Raw genomic sequence first — 13,188 nt, 5'->3', positions numbered from 1 at the left:
CGTTTCTGATCTACAATTTATCGCAATTTATGGGCTAAAATATGAATGAAATGGTGGGAAATGGGGTCGTTGTTCCCATGGACGCAAGGTTGTTCCAGCGGCCAATCACTTCCTATCTATACATATACAAAACCCGGAGGGGCAACGTAACCCACATTTAAACCGTTCGCTGCGGTTATGTTAGAACAAGTCTTCTATGACGTGAGTGGATGTGAATATCGTACGGATAGAACGTAAGCCAAGGTCATCGATGTTCACACTGTCTCAAACTGTTTTTACCCACCTCCCGCGAGCCTTGAAGAGAAAACTCGCGTGTCTATGTTTGGCATTTCTCTTCATTCTTTCCCTAGCCGGTTAACTAGACGAGCATCGCTATTCGCTTTCTAAACATTCCTTAGCTACAAATTCCTCTAGTCACTATAACGTTCATTCAATATTGTGAAGAATCGCCTGTTAGAAAAACCAAACGACCATGTCACTTAATACCGAAGGTGAAAAGAGTCTTGAATTCGTTTTGAAAAGTTTATTTTCCGGTGGTAAGTCACTATATTCAAACAATACACTATCAACGATTGTTGGACTTCAATACCGAACATATTTTTTATTGGGGCAACGAAATAGAGATCAACTACTGTCGAAATTTATTATGACAGACGACAAAACATTAGCTATTGGCTAAAACCAATGCAATAATTTAAAAAAATTTTTTATTACCAAGTGTATAGGAGAAAGCTTCTCAGTGCAGCATCACCGATCAGTTTTGGCTTCCATATAACAAAATTTAGATTCAACATTAGCATATTTGTCGTCGGAACTGCAAATTACATGTGAAACTGTAATACCTCATAGTAGAAAGCCCTAATAAATAACTCCATTTGATATCCAACATTTGAGAAACCTATTTTTACAAGACTCAAGAAAATAATAATTTAACGTTAAATTTATGAATTAAGATTATAATTTATCAATATATAACTAATTGTCTCAAAGGCGTAGCTGGGATGTGCTCAAAGACCACGGTTGCACCACTGGATAGAATAAAAATACTGTTGCAGGCGCACAGTAAACACTATAAACATTTGGGTGAGATATTTTGGCAAAGATCAAGTCTTTGTTGACGATATTAAAGATTCATAATTTTATATGTTATCCAGGTGTATTTGCTGGGCTCAATGAGATAGTGCAACGTGAGACTTTCTTTGCCTTGTGGAAAGGAAACGGTGCTCAGATGGTCAGAATTTTTCCATATGCAGCTACACAGTTTACTACGTTTGAAATATATAGGAAGGTACGTTTTAGGAAACAACTTGATCTTCTTGAACTTGCTCGATTACCTTGTGAAAGATAGTTATTATTCTGTTTCTGACAATTATTAAAACTTGATGAAAACAGCATGAAAATAATATTAATCGAATTAATTGGATGGTTCTTAGTTCATTCTCGATGGAACAAATGTAACTGTGACGACTTCTAGCACACATGATTTGGTGCTCATCTTTTGTGTATTGAAAGAAAAAGTACATTTCTGTGTATCGGAAGAACTCATGACATTCTTTTACGCTCTAATAAAACACTTAATTTTTGGATGGAAATCTTAAGACCAAGCAAAATAATATTACAAAAGACTAGCGTAATGCACGAGAAATAATGACTTTGGACAGTATTTAGGAACATTGCTGGGTAATCGAACCCAAATAGATAAATTTCTGGCTGGTTCAGGGGCGGGAGTTACCGCGGTAATGTTAACATATCCACTTGACACGATCAGAGCCCGTTTAGCTTTTCAAGTAAGAGGAGAGCACGTCTACACCGGCATCTTTCACACGGGTGCTAGTATTTTCAAAGAGGTAACGTTTGATTTCAGAATCTTCACTTGGATATTATGAAATCTTTTTAGCAATTTACCTCAATCCGACCGAGTATAATTTTGTATTTTAGGAAGGAGGACTAAGAGCGTTGTATCGAGGATTCATACCGACAATATGTGGGATGATTCCATATGCTGGCTTATCTTTTTACTCATTTGCAAAGCTAAAGTTTCTTTGTATGACGTATGCCCCAAATTACTTGTGCAACAAGTGTAATAGAAATACTGGTAAATTTTCTCCAATTTCGAAGAAACGAAAGTATATTCCTGCAAGTACTAAACACAGTCAACTTTACACTTTTCCAAGGCGGACTCGTTCTCACATTACCTGCAAAACTACTTTGCGGTGGGTTTGCCGGGGCAGTAGCTCAGAGCATATCTTATCCTTTAGATGTTACGAGGAGACGGATGCAGTTGGCTATGATGAATACGGACACTCATAAATTTGGGTGAACATTTGTTTCCAAATGAAGTATCAATATGCCATAATTAACTAGATTACGATATCCAATCATGCATTTTTCCAGCTCCGGAATGGTTGCGACGATGAAACTGATCTACCTGGAAAACGGAATTGTCAAAGGTCTTTACCGTGGAATGAGCATAAATTACCTCCGGGCTATCCCTATGGTCGCTGTAAGTTTTTCAACGTACGAGTTGATGAAACAAATGTTTGACCTCGACACCGGTATGAAACTATGATCGGAGAGATTGGTCAAGGGAAGTAATCTAGAATAAATGAATAGGTAAAAAAAAAGTAAAGAAAGATGTTGCATACCGTGACAGCGACAAGGTCAATAATAAAACGACATTTATTCCTGTAATACTATTTTGGGGTCACGAAACATGGTCTATCATATGTTTAAATGAGTAAGGAAATGGTAATTGTAGTGACAAATGTGCAGTACGCGCGTCACATGGTCAGACGTTTGTTCGTTTTTGTTCTTTTTACTTTGGCATAAAAATGCCCGAACAGAATCTACAAACTCTATTCTTATGTACGGACGTTACGCATTGTCAAACCGGACCATTTGAGCTTCATTTTTTGAAGAGAATTGCATAATTAATTTGGCACAGAGTTAACGGATGATTGTGACAGATCTTGTTGACAAATGTCAAAGCCCAAATGTAAAGTTCGTTACATTTACAGGTTGTAGTTAGAGACTCGTTCTCATCATAAGCTATTAGTTTATAATTTTCTATCTAGTTAAATTATCTGATAAAAGTAATAAGACAGATCGACTAGTTGATTGGACGAGGCTATGAATTTTACGCTTGTAAATCCATACGCCCTAGTTTGTAGTGAGAAAATTTGACTCGAGGTTCTGTGGGAACCCGATGTGTCATTGTTCTTCTAAATATTTCCACAAAAATGCAGTCCGAAACAACATTCTAAGACTTCTAACTCTCATAGACTGTATTTTTTATGTATATTTATCATTCCGTCTAAGACCAGCATAAAATAGTTAATTTCTTCAACAATGGCAGAAGAAATAGTCAATGTCTACATTTTATACCAACAAAAATAATAATGAGAAAGAATTTCTCGTCAACATTGCAATTTTAGAATATTCTCAGTATTTATAGGCAGCAACAACGATTTTATTTATTCTTGGTAAAAGTTCTGAACTTTTGAATGTGGTCAAAACAGTAGAAAGAAAGTTCAAAAGAACGATTTCACTGTATTTGTTAAACAAACAAAACTACTCCAGCAGTCCAGTATATCGGTGAATTATTGTAGGCGCTAGGCAGGTCAGGATAGACAAGAATTGTATATTTATTTGACTTCTCGTTCAATAAAATACAGGTGTTGAAGAGTAATGGAGGAAAAAAAATATAAATAAATAATTTGTCAACTGTATGTAGATCATAGCAAGAAAATTTGTTAATAAACATATGAATTTGTATTAAATTACGTTGTGACGTCAATTTATTTTTCATACGCTTCATCCGCTTTAAAGTTGTTTGTTAAAAGTCACCATTTTTGTTGTTCCCTTCTAGTTCTCGCTGCTGTCCAACAATAACTTTCTGATAATCCATAGCTTATAAACGATGTGAAAATATTCCAAGAAAACTGTTTGGAGCGACCATTATTGTCGAACTCAATTTTACGCTCGCCTGCTCAGTTCCAGCAAAATTAGAATGCTTTTTTTGATTATTGAGATTCGATTCATAGAATCGAATAATCAAAAAAGAGAGCGATGTCCAACCGTTCGGTAGAATAATATTCATTCTAATATTATCAAGTATCGAAGAGAGGAGTTGGAGGAATAAGAATGATAAATTAGCAATGACTAATCGATATCTGTGAAGGAACTTAAAAAAGATGAATTTGAAAGATGAATTTTACGTTTTTCTTTTATTCATTCTTCTAAAAAAATAAAACATGCAAGGATCGATGAAAAATGAAAAGTAAAAATGTGAAGGATATCGCTAACTTTCTGTCATAATACAAGTTTCAAATATTCATTGTATTTGCATCAATAGAAATAGGAGAGACAAGTATATTAGAATATAACTATAAGTAAATGGCATTTTAGTATCCAAAGAAAATTACGACTGAGATTTTTTGTTTTTTTTTTTTGCTCAATTTAGTCCGATCATCAGTTACGTACTTATCAACGTTGATGGAGGGGCAGAGGGAAGGCAGGGTATTACTCTGATCATGATAAAATATATTCAAAAAAACAAGGATATGGTTAACTGACCCTACTCAGATATCTCCTTTGTCAATCAGTAGTGGCAGTTAAGCACGTCTTATCTGATGATGGTCAATTTGAATTATTGCAAGTTTTCACACTTCTCGCCAAATGATCAATTACAGAACAAATGATTAAACATAGTTGCATGAACCGTTGTCATTTTAATAATGTCTGCAATTAATTTTGGTGTAAAACTTGGGACACTTACAAAGGAATAAAATGTAAAATTTTTGTTTTTCAACGTTTTCATTAGAATTTTCTTCGTCTGTAAATGTCAGAGAAATGACGAGCAGCATGTTTGTTTGTTTATTTATTTTAATTTTTTTTGTTTTTTTTTTTTTGTTTCGGTGCAAAAACAGAATTAATTTTTCAGTAGTATATTCGGCGCGATAATTTGTTGTTCTATGTTTTGTCCGTACTAGTTAATAGGTTTGAATAGTATTTATACAAGAATTAATGCTACAATTAAAAAAACGAAGAATACAGTTTTTAGATTTCTACATTGTTTTGTGAGTTGTGTGTACGAAAGTGGGGTTGTGTTGTGGACGTGTAGATAGGTATGTCATTGAAAGTGATTTCATTTGTTCGTATTACAATCTATTAGCTATATCTGTAAATTCAAATTCACTGTTTTTTTTTTCCATAATTACCATTTATTTAATGTGATTTCTTCTTAATTTGTTTTTGCATATAAAATGAGAGAAATGCTCGATTCTGTAGCGCACAGAAATAATGATTCCTTCCCGGAGCGATTGATGTTCAATTTTGGAGTTTAAACAGGGCGTGAGATTAGCGTGCTACGTCCCTCGCTTTCTCAAATCTGATTGGGTATTCAAACGCTGTTTAGACAAATGGCTAAAAAGTGCACCTATAGATTTTTTACGTTTACCTCCTCGTTTGTATAATAATTATAATATGAAAGCCACCACTCTAGGAGCACTACTTTAATAATTAATTATGACATTATGTATACTTGCAATTTGCACGCTTACGCCTACGAATACATCTGCACGTGTTTTTATTGTTATTGTTTATTTATTTATGTTTTTTTTTTCTTTTTATTTGTTACCCAGTTCTGCAATCGACCAACAACCCACCCTCAAACTGGATAAGCAGTTTGTCAAATAATTCTGGCTGTTCGTAACGCGTCGTCGTCAACTGTTTAACACGATAGATATTTATTTTTAATCGGATATCCATAAGCATCATTTATTTGATTTATTAGTAAAAATGTCAGCATCATCTCGAACATCGAAGTTCTGATTTTTGCTCGTTCCTTTTCATTGATTATAACAAGAATCGCCACAAGTGTGTTTACGTACCATACACGTTTCCCACTTGTAACCCAATGTGCTTCCTATATACTTGTTACAAACCGGTAGTGACTTTAATTGCTCGTCACTGAATACAAACTATAATTATTATTTAGCGTAAATGGTGGCCAGTTTCGAATGTATAGTTTATACTCCGATGATGTATTTTTTATTTCGTTGACTTTTTTTTTTCTTCCTATTATTACAATACATCATGTCCAGTATAATTGAGTGTGTACCAACGATTCATCAAAAACTGGCTACGAATTGCTTTACAATAAAAATTATCCACGTTACGTGGTAATTATTTGACGTTTGTTACTTTTGTCCATGATGATTTAATTATTATTTTTTCATTTTTATTTTATTTATTTATTTATTTTTTTTGTTTCTCGCTATCATTTGTTGGATTTTTGTTGTTTTAAACGTAAAAATACAAGCAATGGATTGAACTTGTAAAAACTGAACGTTTTAAAGGTTGATTTAATTAGGATGTGAACATTATTTCTTGTTCGCGTTTAAATGATTACGTGTGGGATGCTGAAATAAGGAGGCCATAATTATAATACGCGACACTATAATATGGCGTGTAGAGTTTTTTTTTTCGTTTTCAAAGCTCTACACACACACCGATCTTCTATTGTAAAGTTATATTCTTGGCATCTTTATAAAGCCAGTTCCATGTCTTCCTCCTACCTTAATAACTACATCCAGTTTTTATTTGTTTGTGTTTTGTTATTATTTTCTTTTTTGCTAGAATCTTTAGAGGAAGTAATCTGGCGTCCGCCTGGTTACATGCGGCTCGCCGCGCCTTGGTGCAGGATCGAACTGAAGGCTGAAATGGACGAAAAGAGTCGTTTGAGAATATGACATTCGAGCTTCCCGTTGGCTTATATTTCAACGTGGAGGTTTTTACTCTTCTGCATTTTCTTATACTTACAATGAATATTTCAATGCATCGTCCAGTTCCATAATTGCCGCTTGGTTGCCACAACGATAACAATAATTGGGCGCCGAAAATATAGTCACAACGTTACGATCATGACACCTGGAATTCGAACAAAATAGATATTGCGCAAGCTCAATGATTGAACTCGATTCGTGTCTCATTGTTTCAATACTGCGGAAAAGAACTCACCAATTATAACCTTCCATAACCAACTGATGAGCTCGCGAAACAAGGGTTAGACCGTTAGAGTGATTGAACGTCTCTGAAATATCTTGGCCGAAGGTATAACCTGCTCCACGGGGAGAAATACCCCATCCTCCTCTGTCGTCAGGATCTGACCATAGAAGATCGCACATAGGGCCCTGGAAATTGGAAAAGCTTAAAGCGTGAAGATCTGTAGAACTCGATATACAGATATGTGACTTGATTATATTTTTGTTAATCTAGGAATACCTCGTGCGGAACCTCTTGAAGACGATCCAGGGCGCGGATGTGATCCAGAGTATCGATAGAGGGCGACAGACCTCCGTGGAGACAGAAAATCTGACCGTCGACTAGTGCAGTCAGAGGCAAATAGTCGAATAAATCGGTAAAGAATTTCCATACATTAGCGTTACCATACTTGCGCAGACACTCGTCATAAAATCCATAAACCTGGGTGATCTGTCTCGACTCGTGATTACCACGGAGAATTGTTATTCTCTCACGATACCTCACCTACGGATTTTGCAGAAATTATTATGCAAGGTTTTGTAATAAAAATTTTTATATTTTTAAATTTCGTTATTCAAGATTCCTAAATATGATGTTCTGTCGTGACCGTGGTAATTTATGGCTCACAATAACGCTACAACGAACAATGCAAATTTGTAATCGAAATATTTCTGATCCAATCTCCAAGATATTCAAATAAGTGGATTGCTACGTCTGACCGAATGAAAAAAGATAACAATCCATCACATTGTAACTGTTGCTAAAGCTTGTTTAACTAAAACTGTTTAAATTTTCGGTGCCAAGAATTTGTCATTTCTACTATTTTTAAAATCAATACAATTAGTATGATGTGGTACGAACCTTGAGCGCAACAAGGAGAGTAACGGTTTCAACTGAATAGTAGCCACGGTCGACGTAATCACCCATAAATAGGTAATTTGTATCAGGTGATTTGCCACCTATTCGGAACAGTTCCATTAGGTCGTGGAACTGTCCGTGAACATCTCCGCAGACTGTTACAGGACATTTGACTTCTTGGACGTTTGACTCCTTGGCCAAGATTTCCTTTGCCTGGAAATTAGTGATGAAATTCGGATTATTTGTACATTTTTGTGTAAAAAAACAAAGTATTCTGAAATTTACTAAAATGTTTTTCTGATTAATCTCTATATGTTGAATGGATCTAAAAGCACTTGATGAGTTGAAGTTTGTAGAGAATATATCAGTTTCCAGAACATGAGAATATATAATTGAGAAGTGATAGAAAAGGTTAAAGCACTTTAAAAGTGTCTTGTGGTGGATTTCCAGTATACTCTGAAATGCTAAGTGATTTTCAGTCACCAAACATCGATATTAAATAAAAGATCAATTTTTTCCCAGAAATCAAAATGGGACACGTGCTGTTTGAAAAACAAACATCAGACACACACTGACGTTAATTTTCCAAATTTAAAATTTTGGAATCTTCTGGCACTGCGAGCTCCGTTCAACTAATCCTTGTTGTTTTCAATGGCAAATGCGAATCTTTTTTTTCTTATAGCACTATGTGGCACAATATAAAGTGCAAGCTCAAAGCATTTTAATGTGAGAACTTTGAAATTTCGATGAAATATATAAATAATATGAATATGAAATATATAAAAATTTACTCTACTCGGTTTCTACTTATAGTGAGATGTAACTCCGTGTTGTATGCTGTGTAGCGTTAGTTAGGACTGAAATGATTATCGAAGTATTAATATGTAGCTTGACAACAAGAGAAAAGTGTGTTAAAACTACCCGGCTAGAATGCCTTGGTCTTTAAGGTGCAGTAATCACTAAGGTGCAGTGATCTCGAGAACACCTGTCCACAAAAGTTTCACACGTTGAACCAGCAACCAAAGTTTTTTGATTTTCATGCCAACTGACGAATTTGTTTCATTTATCAGGACTTGAATAATTAAATGTCCGAAATTAAATGTATCGAAGTGTAAATTGTTAAAAGGTGCCAATATGATTATTGGAAAACGTGATCGGTGACTCAGAGCTGCCGAAGACGTTTCAGTCAATTCTAGGTAAAGGTGAGAAAACAGACGTGGTTAATAATTATTAAATAATTTGTCTACGGCGTATTTGGGACGGTCATAGGCCGCGGTGATTGTTTGGTAGAATTCAAGGTGAGTGACTATCAATTTTCAATGACATATCAGCCGGTCCTAGAATTTTTATTGTTCTTAAAGCAAGTCTGGAGATAATCGTGATAACGAATTAATAATGTTATCGGCGGACTAAACTACGTTGTGAAAACTACGTAAAGCGAGTCAAATGTTGGAAAAAGTCGGGTTCCGGGTTGCTCATGATTTTCGGAGAAAATAGGAAAAGGTGGTGAAAAGTGCGTGAATAAAGTTGGATGGAAACCGGGACTAAATATATCAAAGACAGCCGCCAAAGTCTTCTAGCGGTTTTCATTCTTGTTCTTCTTCTCTCACCATATCGCATAGTGTTTTAACTTGGCTTTCTGTCAGTTGTTTGCACTCGTTCAACTGTTCAATCCAATGGTCAAGCTCCTTGAGAGACGCCTTCTCCTCCATCGTGCGGATCTAGGCAACGTTCAATACCCGATTTACACTTAGCACATGTAATTCAACTAGAAACTACCCTATCAATAAACTAAATCATTCGATTTCGCAGCTCCGGTATTATTTGTAACACAAATACCTCAACCAAGCACACACTCACAAAATGGCCGAAGACTAGTGCCACTCTCGGTGTGACGTCACGTTTAAATTTTTATTAAACTCGTACAATTCCGACCATCTTCGGTTTACCCAGATACCAAAATACCAACTACCAATAGAAATTTATTTCAATTAAATAACAAACCAATGGAATTTTTTCTCTATGCAATAGAAACTGAAAATCATATTATTTTTCATAACTATACCAGAAATTGATTAGTTCCTAATAATCTAAGCACCTGAGCCATTACAAATTTGCGCGAATTACCATTTAGATAGGTTGGTCGTATGGAGATGATTTCAATTTTGTATTTTACTTCGAACATAGGGTGTGTCGTTTCAGCCGCTATCATGACTCCGTTACCCGCGTAGTTTTCAAAGTAACAATCGAGGGCTTTTTGAGAATAAGATTTCGACAATTTTTGTCAACGGTTTTTGTTTCGTCTTGTAAGTCGGACGGACATTCGTCGATGAAATTAGGTTAAAGAATACAAGAGAGAGATGCGGTTTTACAAATTCTACACAAACTTCAAACCTAGATTAGCAAGATATTCCAGGGAACATGAACAAATCTTATCAAAATCGTACTAATTTTTACGTTGAAAAACGATCCAAAATCTTATGATTTTTATCAGCTTACCAGCTGCATCGTTTGCGAAACTCCATCCGTTGAATGAGTTTTCAGTCCCTCACTTTGATTTTCGCTTTTCGCAAATATTCTGACTTCCGCCATCAATATCTGAATCTTTAAGTGAATTAATACGAGATTTAATTTCAACCTGGAGCACTACGATCATCCCAACATCGTAACACAACGTTGAAAAATATCGTTGACTGGCAAAAATGCGCGTTTGTTTGAATAAATTTTAGGTAGATATTGATATCCGCTAAGAACCGGAAATCTTGGTTGAGAACTAGCCGGTTTTTCGTTCCCCTACCACGATTGTCGCCTCCCCGTTTCGGTTCCCTTGTCGCGTGGCTTCGCCGACCGAATTTCCTGTTTGCCTTTTCTGTTCAACTCCGCGTCGAGTACGGTCAGCAGGATCGAATCCAATTGATCCTACCATTGAAGAAAGTTCGAAGTGTAGGAAAATGTCTGAAAGTCTGCAGCTCAGAGGGACCCTCCAAGGGCATAATGGATGGGTTACCCAAATTGCTACCAATCCAAAATATCCCGATATGATTTTGTCATCTTCACGCGGTGAGTTGAATTTTCCATGCTGCATCAATCTGCGGTACGCTGCGACTTCGAAACATTATATTCAATTGCGCTATACCGATCTCAGTTTTCTGCGTGCTCGTAGCATTTCTAGTTTTCGAACACCAATCTGACGAACGTGCATCGTAATTTTCACAGAACTTACAATTGAGTATGTGACTTCTAACCATTGTGCAAGTCCTACGTGATCATGACTTATGAGTAAATTACAGTCGACAAACACTGGATGAGTGGTAGTGATGTACTGCCGAGCAAATTTCAACTTTTTCAGATTAGAGAAATATTGCTTAATAGAATTGCGCCAGTGCTTAAGAATCAATCCGCCGATTCAGTACCCCTGCTGTAACATGCATGTGTTGCGGTTCTGTTACAGACAAGACATTGATCGTATGGAAGTTGACTCGTGATGATTCCAATTATGGTATTCCCCAAAAGCGTCTCTATGGTCACTCGCATTTTATCAGCGATGTAGTCCTTTCTTCCGATGGAAACTACGCCCTGTCTGGATCTTGGGACAAAACTTTGCGTCTTTGGGATTTGGCTGCCGGTCGCACAACAAGGAGGTTTGAACATCATACCAAGGTGTGACTAACTCCGAATCCATCTCATCATGGGCACTGATATTAAAGTTGAAACAAAAGTTATACAAAACTGAAGCTTTTTTGTTGATATTTTTTTTTATAACTATTACTACGGTAGAAGAATCTCCGAGATACAGGAACATACTGAAGCTTTTTTGTTGATATTTTTTTTTATCTTTGGTATTTAGAAGAGGTGGGATCTAGATATCTACTCGGGAAGTAAGTACTAGTTTTAATTTTGATATTGTCTCGACTGATGCAGCTTGGTAAAACCACCAATTTGAATTTCAGAATTTTTTTTTCGAAATTAGTTCAGCAACAAATAAATCCCAAGAACCTTGCGTATTCATTGCTGCTGCTAGTTCAGATTCTCTGTGTGCGAATATTAACTCGTATCTTTTATAAACAGGATGTTCTGAGCGTCGCATTCTCTGTAGACAATCGCCAGATCGTTTCCGGATCGCGGGACAAAACAATCAAGCTCTGGAACACTCTGGCTGAATGCAAGTATACCATTCAGGACGATGACCACGATGATTGGGTTAGCTGCGTGAGATTTTCACCTAACCACTCTAATCCCATCATCGTTTCTGCTGGGTGGGACCGTGTTGTCAAGGTAAATTTGCCACAACTGATTTCAATTATGCTCTTCATTTTTGTCAAATATTCTTTCCACCGAAAATAATTATTCGTAATCCAAATGATGCATAACTTTTTTAAACATGATTTCTATGAATGTTTACGGATATGGGACTGACAATCAATGTCTTAATAATCAAATATGTTTTCATAATCGCACAGTTTTCACAGAGCCCATTTGGTTCTTTGCTTCTGTTTTCCCTCAGGTATGGAACTTGACAAACTGTCGTCTGAAGATTAACCACAATGGTCACACCGGATACCTCAACACAGTCACCGTTTCTCCGGATGGTTCTCTCTGCGCATCTGGCGGCAAGGTAAATATTACTTTGATATTTCATAACAAGAATCTACCTCAAATCGAACGATTTAATTAGAAAATGATTAAAACATCGAACTACTTCATGACAGCTGTGAGTGGTAGTACGGATATGGGTCTGACGATAGCCTGAAAATTTACTGAGCCACTTCGTTTGCGAACCAATACTAACTGAGCAATTCTTTCATTCATTGTTCGCAGGACTGCAAGGCCATGTTGTGGGATTTGAATGATGGAAAACATTTACACACCCTCGACCACAACGACATCATCACTGCATTGTGCTTCAGCCCTAACCGCTACTGGCTTTGTGCTGCATTCGGACCTTCTATTAAGATCTGGGATCTTGAAAGCAAAGAAATGGTTGAAGAACTCAAGCCAGAAGTTGTATCTGCCACTAGCAAGGCCGAGCCTGCTCAGTGCCTTTCTCTAGCCTGGTCTACCGATGGACAAACTTTGTTCGCTGGATACTCCGACAACATCATTCGTGTTTGGCAGGTATCTGTTTCTAGTAGATAGAGAAGTTCCAATGTAATATACTGAATAAAGAGGAACGAATCCAAGATCTTGTTTGGTCATTTTCAACCCAGAAATCCTTATTTTGTTCTTTAGTCGAGAAGCAATTCTCAATTCTATGTAGTTACTAGAAAGCTTCAGCTGAAAAATAAC

The 13,188-nt window shown here is 36.4% G+C and overlaps 3 protein-coding genes across 4 annotated transcripts; 2 read left to right on the top strand and 1 right to left on the bottom strand.

Moving 5' to 3' along the window:
- Positions 1-141: 141 nt before the first annotated feature.
- Positions 142-3,779, top strand: LOC105692409 (graves disease carrier protein-like). Of its 2 annotated transcripts, none has more exons than XM_012411635.3 (7): positions 142-536; positions 991-1,083; positions 1,155-1,288; positions 1,662-1,847; positions 1,939-2,095; positions 2,175-2,316; positions 2,395-3,779. In XM_012411635.3, the coding sequence occupies exons 1-7, from the start codon at positions 473-475 to the stop codon at positions 2,567-2,569; spliced, it is 951 nt and encodes a 316-aa protein (XP_012267058.1). In that variant the 5' UTR covers positions 142-472; the 3' UTR covers positions 2,570-3,779. The 2 variants fall into 2 exon arrangements, with proteins under 2 accessions (XP_012267058.1, XP_048513933.1); XM_048657976.1 differs by having other exon boundaries at positions 183-201.
- Positions 3,780-4,812: 1,033 nt separating this feature from the next.
- On the bottom strand, positions 4,813-9,804 carry LOC105692487 (serine/threonine-protein phosphatase 2A catalytic subunit beta isoform). Its single transcript, XM_012411756.3, has 6 exons — positions 9,513-9,804; positions 7,906-8,115; positions 7,285-7,548; positions 7,021-7,193; positions 6,823-6,930; positions 4,813-6,717 (listed from the first exon to the last, which is right to left on the bottom strand). The coding sequence occupies exons 1-6, from the start codon at positions 9,612-9,614 to the stop codon at positions 6,645-6,647; spliced, it is 930 nt and encodes a 309-aa protein (XP_012267179.1). The 5' UTR covers positions 9,615-9,804; the 3' UTR covers positions 4,813-6,644.
- Positions 9,805-10,760: 956 nt separating this feature from the next.
- Positions 10,761-13,082, top strand: LOC105693431 (guanine nucleotide-binding protein subunit beta-like protein). The gene is made up of 5 exons (XM_012413395.3): positions 10,761-10,962; positions 11,354-11,562; positions 11,971-12,177; positions 12,407-12,517; positions 12,721-13,082. Exons 1-5 carry the CDS (start codon positions 10,854-10,856, stop codon positions 13,036-13,038), a joined length of 954 nt encoding a protein of 317 aa, XP_012268818.1. The 5' UTR covers positions 10,761-10,853; the 3' UTR covers positions 13,039-13,082.
- The last annotated feature ends 106 nt before the right edge of the window (positions 13,083-13,188 follow it).

This window comes from Athalia rosae, chromosome 7 (assembly GCF_917208135.1).
Source record: "Athalia rosae chromosome 7, iyAthRosa1.1, whole genome shotgun sequence".
NCBI lineage: Eukaryota > Metazoa > Arthropoda > Insecta > Hymenoptera > Athaliidae > Athalia > Athalia rosae.
Note: the sequence above shows the minus strand (reverse complement) of the source record. Positions and strands in the feature narration are given on the sequence as shown.